This window comes from Kwoniella dendrophila, chromosome 4 (genome assembly GCF_036810415.1).
Source record: "Kwoniella dendrophila CBS 6074 chromosome 4, complete sequence".
In the NCBI taxonomy this organism is placed as follows: domain Eukaryota; kingdom Fungi; phylum Basidiomycota; class Tremellomycetes; order Tremellales; family Cryptococcaceae; genus Kwoniella; species Kwoniella dendrophila.
In genome coordinates, this window is record NC_089479.1 from 1,261,187 (window position 1) to 1,284,338 (window position 23,152).

Below are 23,152 nucleotides of genomic sequence, written 5' to 3' on the forward strand. Positions count from 1 at the left end.
GCTGCTGTTGAATGCAAATGATATGGTGTAGGCAAAAGACAAAATCAATACGATCAAGCAGGATATTCAGCAACGCATGATAACAATTCGAAATATCGAAGGAAGTAAGCGGCGACATAATAGGCGGACGCATCTTGAGTAGCTCGCGCGCCTAGTAACTGGGTTATTTCCTTCGAGTTTATCTCTCTTCGTCTTTCTGACAAGTTAACATTAAATGTTTTTGCTTGAAAACATCGGTTTCATTGCTTAGTTTTTTGTATTTCTTACTATCCTGACTCATCCTATAACTCATCATCATGTCAGGCATAGCCGTGAGTCAGCTATCAACCCAGTGATTCTTGGGAAGCAAAAGCTGATTTTGCTCTTTCTCCTTAATATCGTATACAGCCCGTTAACCCAAAACCTTTCCTTCAAGATTTAACCGGTAAAACAGTTTATGTTAGGTTGAAGTGGGGTTTAGAATACAGAGGTTATTTGGTTTCAACAGATGGATACATGAATTTACAGGTGAGTTGTCTCAACCTATCGATCACCCGATAATTACGACCTGTACTGTGTATAACATTGTCTCAATATCATCATCGATAGATTAATCTATGTGATCATCAATGTTTGAATGCATGCTAACCCAACAACATAAACTCCTCCTTCGTTGATAGCTTGCAAACACAGAAGAAATAGAGAATGGTAAATCAAATGGTGCTTTAGGAGAAGTATTCATTAGGTGTAACAACGTCTTGTATATAAGGTTAGTTTATATCATTCCTTATCAATGAAATCCTTTCCGCTTGAAGCTGACCCGTCGAAATGTTACGCTTTCCTTCTCTTACAATTACTCACCTCAACTCCAATAACACCACCTGATCGATTCTACAATGAACAACGCGAACATGATCATGTTTGATATCGTTTTATCATTTTCTTGGACATACACAAAAATTCGATTTGTACAACAATGATGAATAGGGAGGCTAAAGATAAAGTGAGGGATGACTAAAGCAAACTGGACGCAGCTAAAAAAAGGAGAGTGGTTTATGATAACGGACAAGGTCGAATTAGATGAGATATCTATCAAAAAGGGTGTTTCAGTTTTTACGCTTTAACAAAACCCTACAAATCAAGAATAGCTCTTATATATTTCCAAGCTGTATGAACTAAAATAACCATGCGCTGAATTCCTCTTACCGCTTTATATTACTGCAAATATGATGGCTGAAGGTTGAGGAATAAAGAGATCAAACTTTTAGCCACACATTTGGCAGAGAAGCAGAACCCCTTCAGCAGCTTCGAGATATAAGGGATGATACAGTGTTTATTTGGATCTTCTCTTGCAATGCTTCACTGCGACCGACAGCGATACTCCTCCCAGATAAATTGCTCTCACAAGGTCTGCCTGAATGAGTACTACCAGATTCGACAGTGAATCAAGCATATCTGCGAACGAGATTTCATGACATGCGAGAGAATATATATGAATTGTAATATCTAGCCATCTACCATTATCAAAAACGATGATTTACAGACTTGACCTTTCTGAACAGAACCTTGGTCTTCTCCTACCATAAGTAGCTTATTTGGCTTCAATGTGAGCGCCAGCGAGCATATCAGCGAGACTAAAGTAGATGAGCAGTTAGCCAATACACAGCGATGTAGACCAGTACGCTAGCTATATGGGCTTACTCATCAGTTTGTTTGTCGGTAACAGGAGGTAATTGATCTGCACCATCTGCTCCTTCGTCTTTTTCGTCCTCATCCTCTTCTTCCTCTTCATCGTCCTCTTCTTCATCATCTTCATCTCCTGATTCAGGTTCTTCCATGTCGTCAACTAAAGATGCCGCGTGAATTGTCAGCATTGAAAGAAAATTTGAATTGTCCCTGATCCCTTTAATGCTTCTTGTACGCGAATGTAAATCATGCAAACAATGAAAAAAGCTACACTTACGCTCATCCAAAGCATCTTCATTATCCCAAACAGCTAAAGCTTTTTTCAATTCTTCTACACAATCATCATCTTCTTGAAATCTATTACCATTTAATTCTAATTCTTTTAATTCTTTTAAATGTTGAGTTATAGCTATACTTAAAATTTCAATTGATTCTTTTGTTAATTCGTTATATTGTAATTTTAATGATTTCAATTTTTGATTTGAACCATTTTGAAATTGATTCATTAAAGATAGACCACCTTTTTTACCTAATAAACAATCTGATAAATTTAATGATTCTAAATTTGGCCATGATGAAATGATTTTTGAAATTGATCTTGTACCTTTATTAGTTGATGTGTTATCTTGTAAATCTAATAAAATTAATTCTGGACATTTACTTAAACCTTCAACTAAATTTATAATTCCTTCAGGTCTAATTCCATTTTGTGGTAATTTAATTTCTTTTAAATTGTTATGTAGTCCAAAAGCTTTTTTCCAATCTTTTGATGAACCATTTTCTAATCTATTTCTACCACAAACAATAACTTCTAGTTTACTTTCTTGATTTTTGAATTTAGCGTTCTCAGCATTTTTTATTAATGCTTTAGCTATAATTGATCCTCCAATTGGACCTAATCCATTATTGTTTAATTTGAATATACTAAAATGTAAATTACCTTCTAAAAATGGTACCATTGAATCTGCACATCTACCACCAAATGCGTTATCAGATAAATCTAATTCGACTAATGAAGTTGATTCGATCAATGCATTACATAATGCTGATAATGCTTGTGGAATTTCAGAAATCAATCGTCCAGTGAAAATATCTGCTAAATCTACAACCTATTTTAACATGGTGAAATGCATTGCAATTAACATGTTTTCTATCGAGTAATTAGGGTTTTATAATGATGTTTTCAACCAAAGAGTATATTTCACTCACCTTCAAGTTCTTTTTAGTCTTCAATACTTCGGCGATAGCTTCACAAGCTTCTACACCTAAAGAGTTTGCTCCAAAATGAACTTCTTCGACATCTTCCATAGATTTCAATTCAGATAAATATGGTTCCAAATCAGCCGCAGAATTGGCTTTAATGTTTTTACCCAAGATCGAGAATGACTTTGACATGTTGGCGACTATATCTCTATGGGATTATGATGTTAGTTAGAGGTTTAGATGGTATCAAAGTAGAATAAAATCAAGAGATAAGAAATTTACATGATCTGCATAACTTTAAAATCAACTGGTCAACCAACTTTTTGGTCCATTCGAACGCGCTTTGATCGTATATACGTGCCTGAAGCCTTTGCGTTAGTGGCAATAAATGTCAAAACTGATCATGCCAACGAGAGAAATATTTTTCGAGCAGATTCTCACTGCACACAAGTACATGATATGATAAATGCATACATGGACATCAAGAAATATCAAGTCATTAAGATGAAGAGAATAGGGTCATAGAATATACAAAATTGTCAAGAAAACAGGAAGTGCACGACATGCAAGGTGAAAGCCTCCCGCCTCATTCTCTGTGTGCGTATTGATCCTGTAATGATGACTTTTAGTTTGCTTGTCATGAATCTCTACAGTCAACTCACCCAGGGAACATCTCCGGCAGTGTATCTCTTTGCCGGTCTAATGTATGGTGCCACCTTGTCTGCTGCTGCCTTAGCGTTATGTCGGTCTACCAATAATAGCAAATTGGCATCAGCTTTATTCTCGGTTGCTACTAAACAAATCCACTTACCCAGCGGAAACACAATGCCAATCTCGTAGTTTTTGATGTTCAATGTTGGAGGATTTTTCTTGACATCGACATTTCCCTATAATCAGTATAATCGTCAGTCTATTTATATCGGTAAGTATATTAATACCGAGGCACTTACCCATGCAGAAGGTGAGAAATTATGACTTCCAACATATATCCACCCTCCAATATCTTCTTTCAACTCGTCAACCTTTCTCTTAGCTGATTTTGTCGGCGTCGTGGTAGATTTCTCGACTCCCAAACGGTTCTCCTCAGCTTCAAATATCGCTATAAGCATCTGTCAAGGCATTCATTTGATTCAGCATCTACTCATTCCGTATTGCTGTTCTGATCAGTTCCCGCGACTAACCTTCGTGTGCATCAAGATTCCACCTCTTTTACTCCTACTATCCCTGAACAAGTTCCTCGTTACATCATTAAACGCTTTACCACAGAACATTGTACCTCCACCGCCTTTACCAAGTTGTGAAGCTTCGACGTTGGCTAATGTTGGAAATAATATCCTTAGATCAGGCCAAGATCCAGGTTTCGGTCGATTGACCAGCTGCTGAGCAGTTTTGCCCGATATGAAAGAGTAAAATTTGGAGAACCATTCTAAGCTATATGTGCCTAAGGATGATCCCTGTTTTATGACGACAATTCGTAAGCTCTCATAGCGACAGAAGGAAGCTGAAGGCTTACCTGAAACTCAACGTCTAGCTTTTGTCCACTCTTCGGTATCCACCCTTCCTCATTCAATATTTTTCCTAACCTGCTTATACCCAACTTATTGATCTCTTCAAATCCAGTATATGTACCTGGTATGCTCATGACTATCCTCACTTTGACTTTACTCCAATCGTATTTTCCCATATCAGCAAAGTCATCTTCAGGTGTGAAAGGAATTTTAGAGCCATTAGGATGTGCTTTGATCAAATTGCGTAGTCCAGTATGAATACGCGAATGCGTGAACAATCGCGAAAATTGCAGAGGGAAATCATGAGTTCTGTTGTCGGCTTGTAATGGTGTTGCTTTGGGAAGAGGTAAAAAGTCTTGCACGAAGACCGTCTGAACGGGAATGTAAGCTGTATGAACGCGTTTTTTGATAAACCATTGCCAGACAGCTTACATTCTCTATCATCTCCCAATCATAATCGACCATATTAGCAGTTGATATGACCACTCTCAACCTTCCGGTTTTGTAAAAGATCTAGTGTGAGTCAGCTAAAACCGATACCCTATTACGTGCGTATTGTATATGTGTGGTTGCTTACCCAGAAATACTTCATATGCGCACTCCTGTGGGCCCATACTTATTGTCAGTATGACGGATCGTCTTTACACACCTGAATAATCACTTACCCGAAGCCCGAAATCATCCTGGGAAACACCCACATTTCTCCATTGGGATGCAGCTGGATTTTGCCATTATACTCTTGCTTATCTTTGGGATGTGGACGTATAATAATGGTAGGTACTTCTTCTGGCGGAGGTAGAATATTTTTATTCATGATCCATTGATCGTCTATAACGAACGAAGACATGATGATGAGTGATATCTGTGAATGCTACCAAGAGAATCACAACATCAGTGAGGGCATACAAGGAGAACACCCTTACAATGATATCACGAGGTACTTACGTTACCGACTACATGCTGCGGTGAAAAAGTTCTTTCTGTAGTAGGATTACCTATGGTCAGAGCCACATGCCTTAATTCTCCATCAAGATAGTATTCTCCAGCGGTATCCCGTGGAACTGAACCAGTAGATTGAAGGGGATGCAAAGAAGAGGTTTGAGTAGACCTTTGAATCGATGGTCCCACGCTTGAGCTATCGGAAGGGTTGTTGGAAGCTGAAAGGCTAGTCATTCCTGCTATCCTCGATGGTCCAACGGAAGGTCGAGTACTGGTCGTTGATATTGGCGCGGAAGGAGTCGGAGTCGGAGTGGGAGGGCCAGAACTGGCAGCCTGCCTGGCAGCTTGTCTTTCCCTTCTTTCTCTTTCGAGTTGAGCTCGGTCGATGATTTGACCTCCAATTTTTAATACTGGCGGGGCAGCTGATTCGGTCGATGGCGCAGGTGTTGCGGCTGGTGATAGAAGAGTAGAGGTAAACTTGATCTCTTCCTTAAGAATTTTCAGGCCGGAGGATGAGGAGGGAGGTAACTCAACAGACTGAGTGGAAGGACCAGAATCGGTCTCTGCAAGTGAGGCTGCCATAGCTCTGGTCATAAGAGCACATCAGCTCTTTGTAGGAAAAAGATTGTAGAGAAAACTTACTCGGCTAACATACGCCTTTCTTCTTCTGGTGTCTCTTCCCTTTTCTGCCTCTTTGGTGCTCTGGCATCTTCTTCTGACATCGCTATAGCTCTCCTGAGATCCTCGTCATCGTTATCGTCCACCGGTTGTACTGATGGCTGACGAGATGTTGTTCGGGATATATGTTCTCGAGCAGATAGGGCTAGGGCTCTAAGAGTAATTGGGTGATTAGTCCGGCTTATTGCCAGCATCAAAATTGCTTACCTAGCCAGTTCATCATCCTCTTCTTCTATCCTATTGTTGTTGCTTCCGCTTATGGCTGCAGGTGGTCTGATACGCCAAGTTGCCCATGCTGCTCTATATACAACAGTCAGCTAGTCTGCAATAGTAAACCAGGTTTTGCTTGAGCTAACCTCCTAAGCTCCTGAAAATCCACTTCTGAGGGATCATAATCTGCTGTCGAATCATCAAAGTATTTATCAAACTCCCGGTTGTCGCCTCTAGAGGGTACGGCAGGCCTTTGAGCTGTCGAGCGGTTCGTGCTTGACCTGAATCTGATGTTAGCCGATAGTATACATATTGAGATGTCCTTTCGCGAACTTACTCGCCAAGAATCGAGGCAACTTCATCCTCGTCCATCTTTAATCTATGTCAACTTGGGTATGTCAAATCAAGACTGAGAGAACAGGTGTCCACACATATATATTCAATGTCATATAAGATTAAGTTTCAGATATAAAGTATAAAATATGACGATCTACTCATTCAGAAAGACATGGACCTTGAAATTGTGGAGGCCCAAACAGGTAAATTACAAGTTACGTAACATCGGGTTGACGCGATCCTGTAAGTCAGGTAAATAAATTGAACATGAGGTTTTGGTTGAGGTGTACTGTACCTCGATATTCTCAGGACGCGTTTGATCATTAATTGCTTTCTTCCTCTTCTTGTTATTTCGCTTTTCTATCTTGAGTCCTCATCCTATCAATCATTCGCCCTTGAGAGGAGGAGAAACTGTATCGAGGAAGAGAATGGTGAGCTATCTGAGGATTCCGATCTTACATACATGGGCGACAGCTGACATCAACGATTACCCAGTATATCAAAACAATAACGATTCAGGGTATGTTTTGCACTTCCTTCCTCCTTCTTCTCCAGGTGAAACAGTCAAGCTGATGGACATATAAAGGCTTCAAGTCCTATAGAGATCAAGTGGCTGTTGATCCATTCTCGTAAGCTGTCCTTATCATGTGCGTCTTGATCAAAAGAGCTTACTATCTACCTTGCAGACCTGGTCACAATGTAGTGGTCGGACGAAATGGAAGTGGAAAATCGAATTTCTTCTCTGGTATGTCTGTCTTCCTCATACATTCCTGATTCCTGCGCAGCAGGAGAATTGACAACATTTGCAGCCATCCGTTTCGTCCTTTCCGATCAGTATACTAAGATGAACAGGGAGGAAAGACAACGTCTGTTGCACGAAGGAACAAGTACAACTACTACTCTTTCAGCTTATGTGGAAATTATATTTGATAGTGAGCTATTGTCTGCTGTGCTTTTTTCAGTGACGCTTGTAACTAACATAACGGTTACAGATTCTGATGCACGATTCCCAACTGGACGTTCTGAGTTGGTCTTACGACGTACGATTGGTTTGAAGAAAGATGAATATTCATTAGATAGAAAAAGTGCAAGTAGATCCGAAGTAGATCAATTACTTGAAGCTGCTGGATTCTCAAAGTCGAATCCGTACTATATCGTACCTCAAGGAAGAGTAAGTAGTTACTGTCTGCAGTTGATCTCTCTAGCTGATATAGTCAACTAATCTAGATTACCAATTTAACGAATATGAACGATAAAGAGAGATTACGTTTATTGAAAGATGTAGCAGGAACAGAAGTCTATGAACAGAAAAGGACTGAATCAACTCGTCTGATGGAAGAAACAGATACCAAAAGAGACAAAATTGCCGAAATTCTGAACACAATCGAAGAAAGGTTAAATGAATTAGACGAGGAAAAACAGGATTTGAAAGAATATCAAGAGAAAGATAGAGAGAGAAGATGTTTGGAATATGCTCTACATCAGAAGGATTTGGAGGATGTTACTGCTACGTTGGATGAGGTAAGCAAGATACAGTGCAATTCGAAGCGATAGCTGAATGTTCGTATAGGTCGAGGATGAAAGGCGGAAGGATATACATGACTCCAATACCAAGAGGAAGGAATTTAACGAAAGAGAGGAGGAAGTACAGGTAAGTTCTGACGACTTGAGTATGCTAGCAATGATACTGATCATCTCTCGTCTAACCCAGAAATACGAAGAATCTCTTACAACTGCTAAACATGCTCTCTCTACCACTCAACTTGCGTTACGACAGTACGAAGCAGAAATGGCCGATCTTGTCCGGGATCGAACGGAGATTGAATGTGTCATTGCTGATTTCACAACAGCTGGAGAAGCGGGAGAACAGAGACGAGCTGAGGTTGCAGAAGAATTGCAATCTTTGGAAGAGAGAATCGACGAGGCTAGTGAAAGGCTGGATGGACTTATAACGGACGCTGAACAGAGAATAGCTGAAGAGAGACAAGCCAGAGAAACGTAAGCCACACCGTTTTTATCTGAAGATTTTTTGCTAATTCGTGGACATAGTCTCGAAACTACCCAATCCAAACTTGCTGTTTTATTCGCCAAACAAGGTCGAGCTCAACAATTCACCACAAAAGCAGCTAGAGATAACTATCTCCAAGGAGAGATCAAATCGTTGAAAGATTATGAGAAAGATCAACAAAAAAGAGTGGATTCATTGAGAACAGATGTTGAGAATGCCAAAAATCAATTATCGGAAGTAATCGCTCGATCACAAGAAAGAGGTAGACAAGAGGATGAGAGAAGGGATAACCTAAGAAAAATGGCTGAAGAAGTCACAACTTTGAGGGGAAATTTGGATGGTATGCAGGAAAGACGAAAGTAGGTTGCGTATGTGAAAGCTCGTGCCCGTAAATATGCTAATGCTTCTTTGTAGAGAGTTATGGCGTGAAGATGGAAAGCTTGGGCAGACCGTATCTAATGCTAAAAGTGAACTGGACACGGCAGAAAGATCCATACTGGGCATGATGGATAAGGTCAGCTAATCTCCAAGCGATGGTCGTAATAAAAAAGCTGACGCTTGAGGTAGGATACAAGCAATGGTCTTCGAGCTGTACGAAATATCGCCAAGCGATTAAACCTTGATGGTGTTTACGGACCGCTGTACGAACTATTCGAAGTTTCTGATAAATACAAGACCGCCGTAGAAGTTACAGCTGGTAACAGGTAAATCATCCGCCTACGATACCTCATATATTAGTGCTAATATGACGATGTATCCTTAGTTTGTTCCATGTCGTCGTAGACAACGATGATACGGTAACGAAATTACTTGACGTCATGAACCGAGAGAAAAGTGGAAGAGTAACCTTCATGCCGCTCAACCGATTGAAAAGTCAAAACTTCAACTATCCCAAAGCCAACGATGCTTTACCTATGATCAACAAGCTACAATTTGATAGGCAATATGTCATGGCTTTTGAGCAGGTAAGTTACCCTTTACCCGATCTCCAAGGTACAAAGTTCACCGAGTTCATGCTATCTTACAGGTCTTCGGTCGAACTATCATCTGCGAAGATTTGCAAACTGCTGCTCAGTACACTCGAAGTCACAATCTCAATGCTGTTACTATTGATGGGGACCGAGTTGACCGAAAAGGTGCTCTTACTGGTGGTTATCATGATGTTCGAAGATCGCGACTTGATGCAGTTAAAGCATCCAAGAAATGGAGGACCAGTTATGAGACTGACTCCGCTCGACATCAAGAAGTGAAAGAAGGTATCACCAAGCTTGAACAAGACATCTCACGAACAATGGGTCAGATTCAGGTTATAGAAGCTAAACGAAAACAAAATCTAGATGGAAGAGGCGTATTCACCACTCAACGAGACTTGACAGCAAGGGATGAAGAAGGAGCTAAAGAAAGAGTACATAAACTTGAACAAGGTTTGGAAGATGCCGAGGGGGAATTGAGAGATGCAAGTGCCAAGCGAGTATCGTATGAAGAAGAACTGAAAACTCCTATGAGACAACGGTTGAGCGGTGAAGAGATCGCTGAATTGGAAGAGTTGACTCAAGACGCCGAAGGACAGAAGAAAACTCTTCTAGAAGCTACTCAAGCTAGAACAACAGTGGGTCGAGCATACGTCTTGTTATTGGAATGCGACTCACTGATGCGATGTTTCCTTTTCAGATCACTGGTGAACGAAACAGACTCGAAATCGAATTGACTGAAAGTTTACGAAGAAGACGAGAAGAACTTCGATCAAGATTAGATCAAATGGAAGGTGATGCTGGAAGTGGTGTCCTCCAAGCTGGTGAAGTGGAACTTCGAAACACCGAATTACGGAATCTCATCCGGTCGATTGAAGATCTCGCTGAACAAGTCACTGGTAAGTGATATATCGTATCCGTCTTGAAAGGTTATTGTAAATTGATGGTCTCCGATCTTTTATACATGTAGAGAGCGAATCTCGAATCGACGAACTCACCGCTGAGATAAGTAAAGTCACGGAAGATCTCGATCGAGTACAATCTGAACAGCTGGAAAACACACGAGCTATTATGAAAGTACAGAAGAATGCTGAAAGGTATTTGACAAAGAGACAGACACTTATAAATCGAAGAGAAGAATGTAATAATAAAATCAGAGATTTGGGTGTATTGCCTGAAGAAGCTTTCTCTAAGTATACTGAACAAGCGTCGAATAAGGTTAGCTAGCCAACGCTTGTGTCTCAAGGATCATCTTAGCTGACATAACCATTTTCAATTCCCAGATTGTCAAACGATTACACAAAGTGCAGGAATCACTGAAAAAATATGCTCACGTAAACAAAAAGGCATTTGAGCAATACAACAATTTCACTAAACAAAGAGATGAGTTATTGAATAGGAGAGAAGAATTAGATGAATCCGCGGAAAAGATTCAAGAATTGATTGTTACCCTAGATCAAAGGAAAGATGAAGCAATTGAAAGAACCTTCAAACAAGTTTCAAAATACTTTGAAGAGGTTTTCGAAAGATTAGTACCTTTAGGTAAAGGTGAATTGGTTATGCAAAAGAGAATTGAAGGTTACGTTGTGAGTGTTCACGGTGCTATGATCGAGTGTGAGACAAATTTGGCTAATGTGATTCTATCGTATTGCGTAGGATGAAGAATCGGAAGATTCTCTTCAAGCAGCAGGAAGGGAGAAATCAGAGATCGATAATTACACCGGAATCTCCATAAGAGTAAGTTTTTCTTCCCCTTCAGGTCGTAGCATATGGGTAAACTAACTTACTTCGACTCGTAGGTATCCTTCAATTCCAAGGCAGACGAAGGTCAACGTATACAACAATTATCAGGTGGACAAAAATCTTTAGTTGCACTTGCTTTAGTATTCTCAATTCAAAAATGTGATCCGGCACCGTTCTACTTATTTGATGAGATCGATGCGAACTTGGATGCTCAATATAGAACTGCTGTAGCAGGTGAGTTTTGACACGATATCCATTCACCTTATGAACAAAGCTGATATTTACCGATTAATATTTTGCAGGTATGATCCACGATCTATCTTCGCATGCTCAATTCATCACAACAACTTTCAAATCTGAGATGTTGGCTCAAGCAGACAAGTTTTATGGTGTGATCTTCGACTCGCAGAAAGTCAGTAGTATAGCTGTCATTGATAAAGAACAAGCTAGTGGTTTCGTGGAGACTGCTGCTCAAGTCGGGCAGATCTAAGTAGGAGATACTTGGTTTTTCTCGTATTTCTGTGATATGGTTTTATAGAAATTTCTCTCATCGGTTTTTCTAGGTTTTCAGACTGACATAATTCCCAATAATTTGTTCATATTGATGGTCTGTGTGTATAAATATGCAAGGTATATATAATATCCACGAATGATCGGTGCGCAATTCAAGTGAAAGAGTAAATGATTTGGTCTAAATACATCTTGGCCAAATACCTTCACCAACTAAGTCTGGAAATCCACTGGAATCAAATAAATTTCTTAACCAAAATCTAGTTTGTTCAATATCCTTTGAAGCGATTCTTACTATACCAGAACCTAAATCCAAATCTAATTCACTAAAACTCCATATTAAATCATCAGGTGATTTAATTTGATATTGTGTTGTATTATGATTTCTTATTTTCAAATTATCGTTCAATAATCTGAATTTAGGTCCAACGAATAATATTGTCGTATATACATTATATGGTGCTAAATTTTTAGCTATTTTTGATGATCCGATTTTCTTGAGTCCGTTATTTTGGTTCTGATTTTGATTATCTAATAACATATTTTCTCTCATGATTAATTTATCACCTAAGTAAATTTCATTTATGGATTGATATCTATTCATTGACCAAATTTCTCTTTCTTGCTTTTGTTTTTCATTTATATCATTAAATTTAGTAGACATTCCTTCACTATTACCTCTACCTGAATTAACCCAATCTAAAATAAGTATTGAAGCGGATTTATCTTTAGGCAAGAAAAATCTTTGAATTTGTTTATAATTTGAATTTTTGAATGGACTTATCGAATCAGGTAATAATAATAAGAATGATTTAGAATTCAGTTTTATGTTGAGTCTTTGTATTGTTTCTATCTCTAATCCATTTCCTACATTTATATTTGTCTGATTGTGCGCATGATTTTGATTAAAGGTCGACGTTGATCCATCTTTTCTTCTCTTGAAAACTTTTGTACTACCCTGAGTCAGCATGACCAAACCACATCCTGCACCAATTTCACCTTTCAATGATATTACATCGCCTGAAACTAATCCACCACCATAACTTAATGTAAATAATAAAGATATATTTGATGGTTGTGAAGAAGTTGAAAGTAACGGTTTAGGTGTTAAGAGTTTTAATGGATATGCTGCTGATAATGTTGTAAATCTTGCTTTCTCTTGATTCTGATTCGATTGGCTACTAATATCCTCATACGTACTTTTCTTGTCGTTTGTGGAAGAGTCACCAGGCAAGGAGAGCTCGAATATACCGGATCCAGCTGATAGTTTGTTGATACGAGGTCTAGTAGCTGTTACTGCAGTCGAGTGGGTAGATAAGCCATGTTGAGTTGACATTTCATGTCTCAACCTTTCTCTCTTGAAGTTGGAGGAAGTAAGGTATATTTAACAGATTATTATCTACAAGGTTTATACAAACCATCGAGAGATCATACAGGCGATAATGCAATGTTAGAATTGTTGATCGTCGAACAAATAATATCGCTTGCGCTTATCTGTTATCTATCCATCAGGCACGTACTGTACGAGTACTACTGGAAGAAAGTCGATATGCGTGTTCTATTTCTGTTTTCTCGAACGGGATCTTCTTCCATTCGTTCTTTGATTTCCAACTTCAAGAGGTGCTGTGGTGTCATTTTCCCAAAAAAGAAGAAAATGTCTCAAGATGAGGATGACAAATCGGTCTCAAATCGTGTAGTGACACTTGGTGAGCTCGTCTGTCTAATCACTCAAATCCCCTAATCTGCTAACGGTGGTCGGTCTAGAGCAATTTATAGTGGACACTTTCACCAGAGTAGGCAATGATGGTATAGAAAGGCCTGTTGATCAACCAGATCAGGTAAGCGATTTTATCGTTCAACGACCGTGGTTATGGCGTTGACCTTGATTTATGAAATACTTAGATAGGAGGTGGAGGGACTTATGGTAATTATCATCGATAACTGTAGCTCTACCGTACATTCTGGCTGATGCAACTAGACGTCACGTAGCAATCATTGGAGGTAGAATGTTTGTGCCTCCTTCAAAACTAGGTATGATCATAGATTATACACCCGACACGTTGCCGACAAATATGCGAAATGCCTTGAAAGAATTTGGGGAAGAAATGTGGGTATTTAGGGAAAGGACTGATGGTCATCCCACTGCTAGAGCTGTAAATAAGTATGATGAGCAAGCGAGACAGTAAGTGATATTTGGTCTTTAAAAGAAGTGTCCGTCTCAGAATGGAAGACATCTAGACTACAATAATAGGCTAACAATGTAATTGATGCGACTACATAACAGTTTCCAATATCTCACAAAGCCATTACTCTTAACTCCGAATTCGCTACTAGGAACGACGATCGGCAACCCATTACCATCGACTATCCATTTCATCTCATATCCCGCTCCTAGAGCAGAAATCATCTTATCTGAAGTATTTCAGTTGAAACAAAGGCGAGCTTGGAATCCTATCATAATTTGGGAACCTGAAGAAGAAAATTTAGTAGTTTTAGAGCGAATAGCAAGAAATATACATGTGATAGGGTATGTCTCAACTTACTAATGCATGGAAGGCAAATAATCTTAATAAGCTATACTAATGAAGTAGACAGACCGAATCACAACGAAATACTTCGTCTGTTCCCAATGACTATCCCACCTTCTTCGTCCGAATCGGAATTACGTGAAATATATAGTCAGGCATGTAATAGAATAGCGTTATTAAGACCAAAAATAGGTGTTGTAATAAGATGTGGACATTTGGGTTGTTGTTATTCTTCAACTCCGCCGCTGGACATGAAACCTGAGGTCAAATGGATACCTGCTTATTGGAATCCTCAGAGGACAGGTTGGAAACAAGGTAAAGTCGTTGATCCGACAGGAGCTGGAAATGCTTTTATGGGCGGTTTAGCAGCTGCTTTAAATATGAATTTGTCGTTAGATGAAGGTAAGTTATACAACGTTATACGAACACGTTCCACTCTGAGCAATGAAGGACTGACATGTCTTTGGTTTGCATAGCCGTGATATGGGGTAGCGTAGCTGCTTCCTTCACTATCGAACAAGATGGTCTACCTGTATTAACGAAAAACGCAGACAAAGAATTATGGAATGGTGAAGATCCTCTGAAGAGGGTAAAGATCATGAAAAAGACTAGGGAAGATATTTAATAGTATATGGGTGCTCAACTTTCTTTCAAAAACCTAGATTAGATGATCAGAGGATCTGAAACATCGCTTGTATATTTGTATATACAGGTGTAATAAATTGAAGTATGAACACTTATACATGATGACACGATCCCTAGTGACCAATCAATATATACTAAAATATACAACAAATAACGTGAATCATCTACACAGTTCAATGTAGACTACTCTATTCTCGTGTAGATAATCTTCTTGGCTTTCCTTAACAACGTATTCTCCTGTAATCACAATTCATTCCTTATTGACCAGCTTCGAATCTAGCTTGACTAGAGGCGAATAACCTCTCTTGTAATGCTAAAAGTTCATCCTGTGTCATTCCATTTGTATCTGGTTGTGTTCTTGTACGTTCCTATAACATAATATGATACATAGAAAAGTAAATTTAGCTCGATCCTCATCTTTCGTATTGTGGAAAGAACACTCAACTGACCTTCTGAGACTGTTTGAAATCTTTATTACTCTCCTCAACTTCTGCTATATAATCCTCAAACCCAAGTTGCTATTTTATCGTTATCAAAATATAATATGATCAGTTTAATTTGTTTTTGACATTGACTTTGTTCTTATCAGTCTCTCTGGGATTAAATTGGTCAACTCACTTTCAAAGCTTCCACCACATGTTCAGGTGATATTGTCTTTTTGGAAGATTCGTCACATACTGTATTCGACTGTGTTGAGATCAACTTTACCCATTCTGTGAAGGTAATTTAAGCGTTAGCACTTGTTATCTACAGTCTTCATTCTGTCTATTCCGCCAAGATGCATTTATATAGGTTAGGTGATCGAGATGATTCTTATCGAGAAAGTTTTGTAGGACTTACCTACACAACAATCTACTATAATGTCTTTAGCTTCTTTCGAACATGCTATATCTTCAGGTAACATTTCTACGAACCTTTCAGGTCAGCTTATTCAAAGTTCTGAATAATTCGTCAAATCATTGATTGCTGCCTCATGAGCACCTAAGGTGAAAGACTTATTACTCACCTTGTATGAGCTTGAACACAGTCGCTTTGGGTAACCCAATATCGTCATCCCCCGTTGGTCCACCACTATCTGACATAATTGCGTGTTTTTCTCTGTTTTTGGATCACTATAGGAGTAAGATATAATCATACGATGTCTTCGAGGACTCTTTGTACTGTTGTGAGGTTGGCATATATAGTATATGTAATGTGTAAAGAAGAAGAGAAAGAAGACTGTTGTTTGTTTACAAGCCTGAATATGAGGTCTTTCGCGTTTTCTTTCCTTGAGTTTATTACGAACTAAATTTCCAAACCGCTAAAAACAATTTAACCGGCAAAATTGACATTTCAAACATTACCTTCTTTCATCAATCATATCTCACTCACCTACTACCTGGATTGCACTTCATTTGGTCAAGCAAAGTCAAGATCTACAAACAGAAAACCAATTCAGATAGTTGAAAGCGGATAATAATGGCAAATTCGGTTTTGAGGGGTACAAAATCAGTCCATGGTGGTAATCCACAAGTAAGTCCTTCCTTTCCCCTTGTATGATCTTCCAAATTTGCGTGGTAAACCGCATGAACTTTTCTTGCCGAGAGACCATATGCATCTATAAGTGAGAAATGTTTATGAAGAAGAAGGGAGATTGATTCGATACTTTGTACATAAATAGTACTTGATAGAAAAAGTTATCCGTGCGAGAATATACGATTCACTGTATTGGAAAGAACAATGTTTTGCTTTGACCGGTAAGTGCAATCAGCTATAAGAAGTATCTACTATCTAGTCTGTAAACAGTATTCTAATATGAATTTGTTTGAACCATTGATGAACAGCCGAATCGATAATTGATAAAGCGATAGCATTAAAATCGATAGGGGGAGTAACGGACCGTAATACACCTACACCATTTATTTCATTGACTCTGAAATTGTTACAACTTCAACCTGAAAAAGAAATATTGATAGAGTATTTACTGGCGGAGGAGTTCAAGTGAGTTTCTCATGCATTTAAACGTTGGAGGAATTCTGCCCATGACTCCTCTTCAAGTGAGCTAAATGCTGAAAGATTATTTAATGATGATTCAGATATCTGAGAGCTTTAGCAGCATTTTATATAAGATTAACATTTCGTTCATTGGAAGTATATGAGATATTAGAACCATTAATGAAAGATTTTAAAAAATTAAGATTAGTTAATTCAAGTGGATATTCATTGACCTACTTTGATGAATTTATAGATGATTTGTTAACAAAAGAAAGAGTTTGTGATATAATTTTACCTAGATTGACACAAAGGTCTGTACTAGAAGAAACTGAAGGTTTAGAACCAAGGAAAAGTTTATTAGTGAGTCAGATAAGTCTTCTCTCTTTTATCTAGATAAAGGGACCTTCCTTAAAAGCATTATTGGATACTGATAACCGTTATAATATAGGAGGAAGAAGAACAAGAAGACGCAAAATCAAACGCTTCATCATCGAAACGATATCGTTCACGTTCACGTTCCATATCGCGTACACCACCTTCTTCACCTGATTTACGAAAACGTTATATCTCAAGATCCCCATCCAGATCCAGGTCCAGGTCCAGGTCTGTATCGTCGAATGGATCAAGTAGGAATAGATATATATCTAGATCACCTTCAGTCTCAGCTGGGGAAGGTGAGGAAGGCGATACAAGAGGTAGATATATAAGTAGAAGTCCTTCTTTCTCACCTGATAGAATGAGTATAGATCAAAATAACGAAGATGATAACGAGAAGTTGGAGGGTGATGTATAGTACACAATGTGTATGTATAAATTATAATGAGAATTCTCCAAACTTGTCACACAACGATATACCACAACGATATACCAAGATTAATAGTGAAGCGATGCGATCTATTCTATAATTATACATAGGGATATATAGTCATTTACATTTTTGTTGCGTTCATCTATCGGACTGATAATATCGATGGTCCATTCGGCCGTTGCATATCACCCTAAACCTGTGAACACTATCTTCTAGCTAACCCCCAACCTCTTCTATCATGCGATTGAATGCCGTTCACACCATGACCACTACCACCCATTCTAGATTCTAATTCTTCAACTTTATTTTCTAATTTACTTGAATTCTGATCAATCGAATTAAGCGCTCTTAGATGTGCACCTAGAATAGCTGATAATTGATTGATTGGATTATCAGGCAATTGTGATGTAGAGTCCACTATTGAAGCTGATGGTGTTCCTGGTATTATTGATGATGTTTCTATTGTATTAGATGATGTTGACAATTTATTCACTTCTTCAATCATTTGTCCTAAGTTTCTAGACAAATCATCTAATTGTTTGTTCAAGTCTTCCGCTAAAGTGTATCTACAAAGCAGATAGCATTAGTATATTCAATGCTTACATGATATTGAATCAAGGAGACTTACGATTTCTCCCTTTCCCTATCAGCAGGCATCTTAGCTGCTAATGGTCGAGTATTATCATTATTCAATTTGCTTATTTCCTTTTCGTATACACCCATTATACTTTCAAGTTGTTTTTGCTGAGCTTCGATGTAGTCCAAAGCCTGGTCGACAACGCTTTGGTTTTGCTGAGCCTCGTGCACTTGTCGATGTAAAGCGGTTATCTACGAGAGATCACTTCGGTCAGCTAATTTATTGAGACAGTGTCAGATAGCTTGAATACTCACCTGATTTCCGTTTCTCACCAGAACTTTATCCCATTCTCGTACTTCACCAGCCTGCTTCTCGAATTCTTTGACTTGAGCATCAAGATCTTTATTCCAACCATCTACTATATCTTCCAACGTCTTTCCTCTTAACAAATTGGGAGCGGGTTCACTAGAGGCAGTCGTCGCTGGAGCAGGGGCACTTGGGTTCGATGTAGTACCGGCAGTTGGTGTAGAGGTAGTGGCAGCCGGTGTAGCAGGTTTTGCACCAAATAAACTACCCGATGCAGGAGCGGCAGGAGCAGGTGCAGTTTCGGCGGGCTTAGACGCACCGCCGAATAAGCTCGATCCTGCACCTGTAGCAGCTGGAGTGGATGACTCAGCAGGCTTTGGAGTTGCTGTAGATCCTCCGCCAAGATTTCCGAAACTGAATCCACCTGTTTTAGGTGCTTCAGCAGGTTTGTCGGCTGTTGGAGTAGTGGTTGCAGGTGTAGTTGTGGCTCCACCACCAAGATTTCCGAAGCTAAATCCACCTGCTTTTGGAGCTTCTTTTGCTGGTTCTTTAGCTTTATCAGCAGCAGCAACGGGGGCTCCACCAAACGAGAATCCACCGGTTTTGGGAGCTTCTGGTGCGGCAGGAGTTGTAGTAGCTGGAGAATCTGTTTTAGTGCCCAAATTACCGAAAGAAAATCCTCCAGCAGCAGGTTTAGGGGCTTCAGCTGGTTTGGTAGCCCCTCCACCTAGACCACTGAATAAACCTCCTGCAGCTGATCCAGCTTGAGGAGCAGATGAATCACTCTTAGGCGGCTCAGCGGGCTTCGCACCAAACAAACTACCGCCTGCGCCGCCTCCGAACAAACTGCCACCAGCAGGTGCAGGGGGAGCAGCGGTTTTGTTGGCATCGGTCGAGGCAGTTGGTAGAGCGGCACCGAAGAGAGATGTGGAAGGGGCAGTAGTGGTAGCTGGGGCAGCAGATTTGGCGCCAAAAGAGAAACCTCCGGAGGGAGGTGCAGCGGCAGGTGTAGTGGTTTCAGCGGGTTTAGCTCCAAACAAACCGCCAGTAGCAGGTGTACCAGGTGTTGATGATTCTGCAGGTTTGGCACCAAATAACCCTCCAGGAGCCGGAGCAGTGGTTGTAGGTGTAGTTGAGCCTGTTGTAGCTCCTCCTCCGAACAGACTTCCGCCAGGAGCAGCAGGTTTGGAACCGAATAAACCTCCGGTGGTTGTACTTGAAGCTGGTGGTGCAGCGGCTGGAGTTGTTGAACCGAATCCGCCAAATGCAGGTTTTGCTGCTGGAGTTGTCGATCCTGATGCTGAATTTGCTGTATTACCGAACCCGCCGAATAAGCTTCCTCCTGTATTAGCTGGTGCAGTTGTAGCTGGTGTAGTGGATGCTGCTGCTCCGCCACCAAAGGAGAATGAGGGTGTCGATGTACCTGGTGTACTGGTTCCTCCAACTAATGGTTTAGCACCAAACAATGATCCTCCTGCTGCAGGCGTTGTTGTTCCTCCTGTAGCTCCTCCACCAAACAAACTTCCACCAGCTGCTGGAGCTGGAGCTGCTGTGTTTGAACCTCCGCCAAATAATCCACCAGTAGAAGGTTGTGCTGTAGAGGCTGAATTACCAAATGAGAAGGCACCGGATGCTGGTTGAGCAGCTGGCGTAGTAGATGCTGCTCCACCGCCACCGAAGAGTGAAGTAGTAGGTTGAGAGGAAGAAGCAGGTTGTTGACCAAAGAGTAAGCCACCAGTAGGAGGGTTGGATCCAGCAGCTGTAGATGGCAGAACAGTTCAGCATAGATGAGCACGCCCAAGCTACTGAACATTCAAAATTGTACATACGCTTTGCGCCGAAGCTGAAGCCACTGGAAGAGCCTGCGTTTATCAAGCATGATATTAACTTTTCGTCATGTCGAATTATACGGAACTGAACTTACTGTTGTTTTGTTGGCCAAATCCTGCAAATCCGGCTATATGTTATATGTCAGCTCACATCATTATTTCGATAATAGTTTGACTCACACATTATGGCTATGGCTAAATTAGCTCTGGTCTTTGAGGTTGAATATATAAGCGGGGTAAACTGAGCAATGTGACACTAGATAGTGCTGAAGAAAGCTGAGATATCATGTTGAACTTTCAACCTTTCAACGACCATCATGAGATTGCAGAAGCTAATCTTAAAAGGTGGACGCGAAGCTGGTGAGCCCACGTGGCAAGTTTGTTTTTGGGATAAAATGGGATAAATGGAATTGAGATATATTTCCGAGCGTATAGAGAGCAATTGCCACCGTTTTCACCTTCACCTGTCACCTTGACCTTGAAATACTTATCTAATCACAAAAGCATATCCTTCTTGATATCTTCTTAGCAGCTCTCAACAAAACAAGTACAGTATTGTTAGTATCTTATCTGCTCAAGATGTGGAGACCTGCGGCTCGGACAACGGGAACCAATGATGTGAGTTTTAGTCAGCTTTTACAGCTTTCTTGTCCTTGTAAAAATGCTAACAGAATTATACTTCTACAGGTTCCAATAGGTAACAAACGAAGATTTGGTCTTCCAGAAGAAGCTCCTCCCCCTTCTAATCAACCTTCTCATGCACCACGACCTCCTGCATCCGATATACAGTTCTTCAATGGTCGGCAAGAACGTGATCGTTCGGAACGAGATGACTATGGACGAAGAGATGATTATGATAGAAGAAGGGATGATTATAGACGTGACGATAGGGGTGGATATGGTGGAGACCGAGATAGAGGGGGTAGATATGATGAACCTGAAAGAGGAAGAGAAAGAGATGGTGCTGGTGAAGGTAAGTTATACCGCTACTTCAATGTTGTACGTGCGGCGCTGACTTGCTTTTTGTGTGACGATATCGTAGATGGACCAAGGAAAAGAAGATCTAGATGGGGTGATGCAAAAGTCGATGTACCTGGATTACCAGTAGCCATTACTGGTAAAGTATCACAAACTGAATTAGATAATTATGCTATTCATGTTAGATTAGAAGAAATTAATAGGAAACTGCGAACTGGAGATGTCGTACCACCTGAGGGACAAAGATCACCTTCACCGCCACCATCATATGATGCATATGGTAGAAGAACAAATACACGTGAAATAAGATATAAGAAAAAATTGGAAGATGAAAAAGCAAGATTAGTGGATAGAGCAATGAAATCAGATCCAAACTTTAAACCTCCAGCAGAAATGCAAAATCGAAACAGAAATGGTGGTAAACCAACAGATAAAGTTTATATCCCTGTAAAAGAATTTCCAGAAATCAATTTCTTTGGTTTATTAGTTGGTCCAAGAGGTAATTCGTTGAAAAGAATGGAAAGAGAATCAGGTGCAAAAATCAGTATTAGAGGTAAAGGTTCAGTAAAAGAAGGTAAAGGTAGACCAGGTGAATTTGAAGAAGAAGAAAAAGATGAATTACATTGTCTTATCCATGCCGATACTGAAGAGAAAGTAAAAGGTTGTGTCGCTTTGATCAATAGAGTCATTGAAACAGTAAGTGTACCAGCATTAATCTATCTGAATTTAATATCGTGTCCTGACTATTATTTCTTTAGGCCGCTTCTACACCTGAGGGTCAAAATGATCACAAGAGAAATCAACTTCGAGAACTTGCTTCATTGAACGGTACGCTTCGAGATGACGAAAATCAACTATGTCAAAATTGTGGTGAAAAAGGTCATCGAAGATGGGAATGTCCTCAACAAAGAGTATACAGTGCCAATGTTATATGTAGATTATGTGGTGGTGCAGGACATATGGCAAGAGATTGTAGAGGTAGAGGTGATCCTAACTTGACTCAAAACAAACAAACTGCCTTCGATTCCGAATATACTGCTCTTATGGCTGAACTTGGCGAAGGTGGAAGTGGTGGTGGTGCTTCTTCAGGTAGACCAGCTGGTGCTATTGCCGGTGCTCCTCCAGCTCAAGATAGAGTACCACCTTGGAGAGTCCCAGAAAACTGGATAAGTCGTGAGTTCTTTTCTCATCGTATAAGATGGAACTTTACTCACTCCTTTGTAGATGGTCCTGGTGGTCCTCGAGGTCCTCCTGGAGGCGGTGGTGGTTATGGTGGTTACCACGGTGGTCCACCTCAGCATGGTTATCAACAGCAACAGCAAGGGTATGGTCAAGGTGGTGGTCAAGGTGGATATGGTGGATATAATGGAGGATACGGAGGAGGCGGCGGTCAGGATAACGGCTATGGTCAAGGAGGTCAAGCGGGTGCCCAAGCAGGTGCTGCTGACCCTTATGCTGCGTAAGTTGGAAACCAAAACATGTTATTTTACGACTTACTAACCTGTTACCATTCAGTTACTACGCCTCAATGGGCCAACAAGCAACCCCAGCTGCCTAATCTGATCAGTCGTTCAATCGTTCAATGAGAACAGAAGCAGAAATCAAAATTATCTAACCTAGATTTAATGTTATTATTGATGTAAAGCGAAGGAGAACAGAGTTTATTAGCTGAATTATTTGATTGGTGATTTTCTTTGTACTCGCAGGTGTAGTGATTATTGTTGTTGATGGAGTGA

The 23,152-nt window shown here is 40.1% G+C and overlaps 10 protein-coding genes across 10 annotated transcripts; 5 read left to right on the top strand and 5 right to left on the bottom strand.

Moving 5' to 3' along the window:
- Window positions 1–296: 296 nt before the first annotated feature.
- Window positions 297–997, top strand: L201_003587 (uncharacterized protein; the record flags this gene model as incomplete). Its single annotated transcript, XM_066219340.1, has 4 exons — window positions 297–311; window positions 388–507; window positions 660–748; window positions 967–997. 4 exons carry the CDS (start codon window positions 297–299, stop codon window positions 995–997), a joined length of 255 nt encoding a protein of 84 aa, XP_066075437.1.
- Window positions 998–1,570: 573 nt separating this feature from the next.
- On the bottom strand, window positions 1,571–3,060 carry L201_003588 (uncharacterized protein; the record flags this gene model as incomplete). The annotated part of the gene is made up of 4 exons (XM_066219341.1): window positions 1,571–1,613; window positions 1,681–1,825; window positions 1,943–2,774; window positions 2,875–3,060. 4 exons carry the CDS (start codon window positions 3,058–3,060, stop codon window positions 1,571–1,573), a joined length of 1,206 nt encoding a protein of 401 aa, XP_066075438.1.
- A 394-nt stretch (window positions 3,061–3,454) lies between these two features.
- On the bottom strand, window positions 3,455–6,575 carry L201_003589 (uncharacterized protein; the record flags this gene model as incomplete). Its single annotated transcript, XM_066219342.1, has 14 exons — window positions 3,455–3,478; window positions 3,531–3,616; window positions 3,680–3,755; window positions 3,819–3,977; window positions 4,050–4,322; window positions 4,382–4,747; window positions 4,809–4,889; window positions 4,954–4,978; window positions 5,042–5,247; window positions 5,322–5,901; window positions 5,958–6,146; window positions 6,201–6,293; window positions 6,350–6,484; window positions 6,541–6,575. 14 exons carry the CDS (start codon window positions 6,573–6,575, stop codon window positions 3,455–3,457), a joined length of 2,328 nt encoding a protein of 775 aa, XP_066075439.1.
- A 392-nt stretch (window positions 6,576–6,967) lies between these two features.
- Window positions 6,968–11,751, top strand: L201_003590 (uncharacterized protein; the record flags this gene model as incomplete). Its single annotated transcript, XM_066219343.1, has 20 exons — window positions 6,968–6,970; window positions 7,035–7,059; window positions 7,126–7,168; window positions 7,226–7,284; window positions 7,349–7,471; window positions 7,532–7,710; window positions 7,767–8,060; window positions 8,110–8,190; window positions 8,251–8,537; window positions 8,589–8,906; window positions 8,962–9,061; window positions 9,115–9,251; window positions 9,311–9,512; window positions 9,575–10,156; window positions 10,219–10,417; window positions 10,489–10,736; window positions 10,802–11,104; window positions 11,175–11,255; window positions 11,318–11,495; window positions 11,564–11,751. The coding sequence occupies 20 exons, from the start codon at window positions 6,968–6,970 to the stop codon at window positions 11,749–11,751; spliced, it is 3,630 nt and encodes a 1,209-aa protein (XP_066075440.1).
- A 201-nt stretch (window positions 11,752–11,952) lies between these two features.
- On the bottom strand, window positions 11,953–13,107 carry L201_003591 (uncharacterized protein; the record flags this gene model as incomplete). Its single annotated transcript, XM_066219344.1, has 1 exon — window positions 11,953–13,107. The coding sequence occupies one exon, from the start codon at window positions 13,105–13,107 to the stop codon at window positions 11,953–11,955; it is 1,155 nt and encodes a 384-aa protein (XP_066075441.1).
- A 318-nt stretch (window positions 13,108–13,425) lies between these two features.
- L201_003592 (uncharacterized protein) lies at window positions 13,426–14,924 on the top strand (the record flags this gene model as incomplete). Its single annotated transcript, XM_066219345.1, has 7 exons — window positions 13,426–13,477; window positions 13,536–13,609; window positions 13,674–13,695; window positions 13,761–13,953; window positions 14,056–14,298; window positions 14,367–14,701; window positions 14,776–14,924. The coding sequence occupies 7 exons, from the start codon at window positions 13,426–13,428 to the stop codon at window positions 14,922–14,924; spliced, it is 1,068 nt and encodes a 355-aa protein (XP_066075442.1).
- Window positions 14,925–15,201: 277 nt separating this feature from the next.
- On the bottom strand, window positions 15,202–16,026 carry L201_003593 (uncharacterized protein; the record flags this gene model as incomplete). The annotated part of the gene is made up of 5 exons (XM_066219346.1): window positions 15,202–15,312; window positions 15,394–15,462; window positions 15,563–15,657; window positions 15,785–15,850; window positions 15,951–16,026. The coding sequence occupies 5 exons, from the start codon at window positions 16,024–16,026 to the stop codon at window positions 15,202–15,204; spliced, it is 417 nt and encodes a 138-aa protein (XP_066075443.1).
- A 376-nt stretch (window positions 16,027–16,402) lies between these two features.
- L201_003594 (uncharacterized protein) lies at window positions 16,403–17,711 on the top strand (the record flags this gene model as incomplete). The annotated part of the gene is made up of 5 exons (XM_066219347.1): window positions 16,403–16,456; window positions 16,605–16,680; window positions 16,768–16,924; window positions 17,020–17,278; window positions 17,367–17,711. 5 exons carry the CDS (start codon window positions 16,403–16,405, stop codon window positions 17,709–17,711), a joined length of 891 nt encoding a protein of 296 aa, XP_066075444.1.
- A 220-nt stretch (window positions 17,712–17,931) lies between these two features.
- On the bottom strand, window positions 17,932–20,622 carry L201_003595 (uncharacterized protein; the record flags this gene model as incomplete). Its single annotated transcript, XM_066219348.1, has 6 exons — window positions 17,932–18,292; window positions 18,355–18,554; window positions 18,618–20,368; window positions 20,439–20,471; window positions 20,534–20,566; window positions 20,619–20,622. The coding sequence occupies 6 exons, from the start codon at window positions 20,620–20,622 to the stop codon at window positions 17,932–17,934; spliced, it is 2,382 nt and encodes a 793-aa protein (XP_066075445.1).
- Window positions 20,623–21,017: 395 nt separating this feature from the next.
- Window positions 21,018–22,974, top strand: L201_003596 (branchpoint-bridging protein; the record flags this gene model as incomplete). The annotated part of the gene is made up of 6 exons (XM_066219349.1): window positions 21,018–21,056; window positions 21,126–21,411; window positions 21,481–22,112; window positions 22,175–22,589; window positions 22,641–22,875; window positions 22,932–22,974. 6 exons carry the CDS (start codon window positions 21,018–21,020, stop codon window positions 22,972–22,974), a joined length of 1,650 nt encoding a protein of 549 aa, XP_066075446.1.
- Window positions 22,975–23,152: the final 178 nt, after the last annotated feature.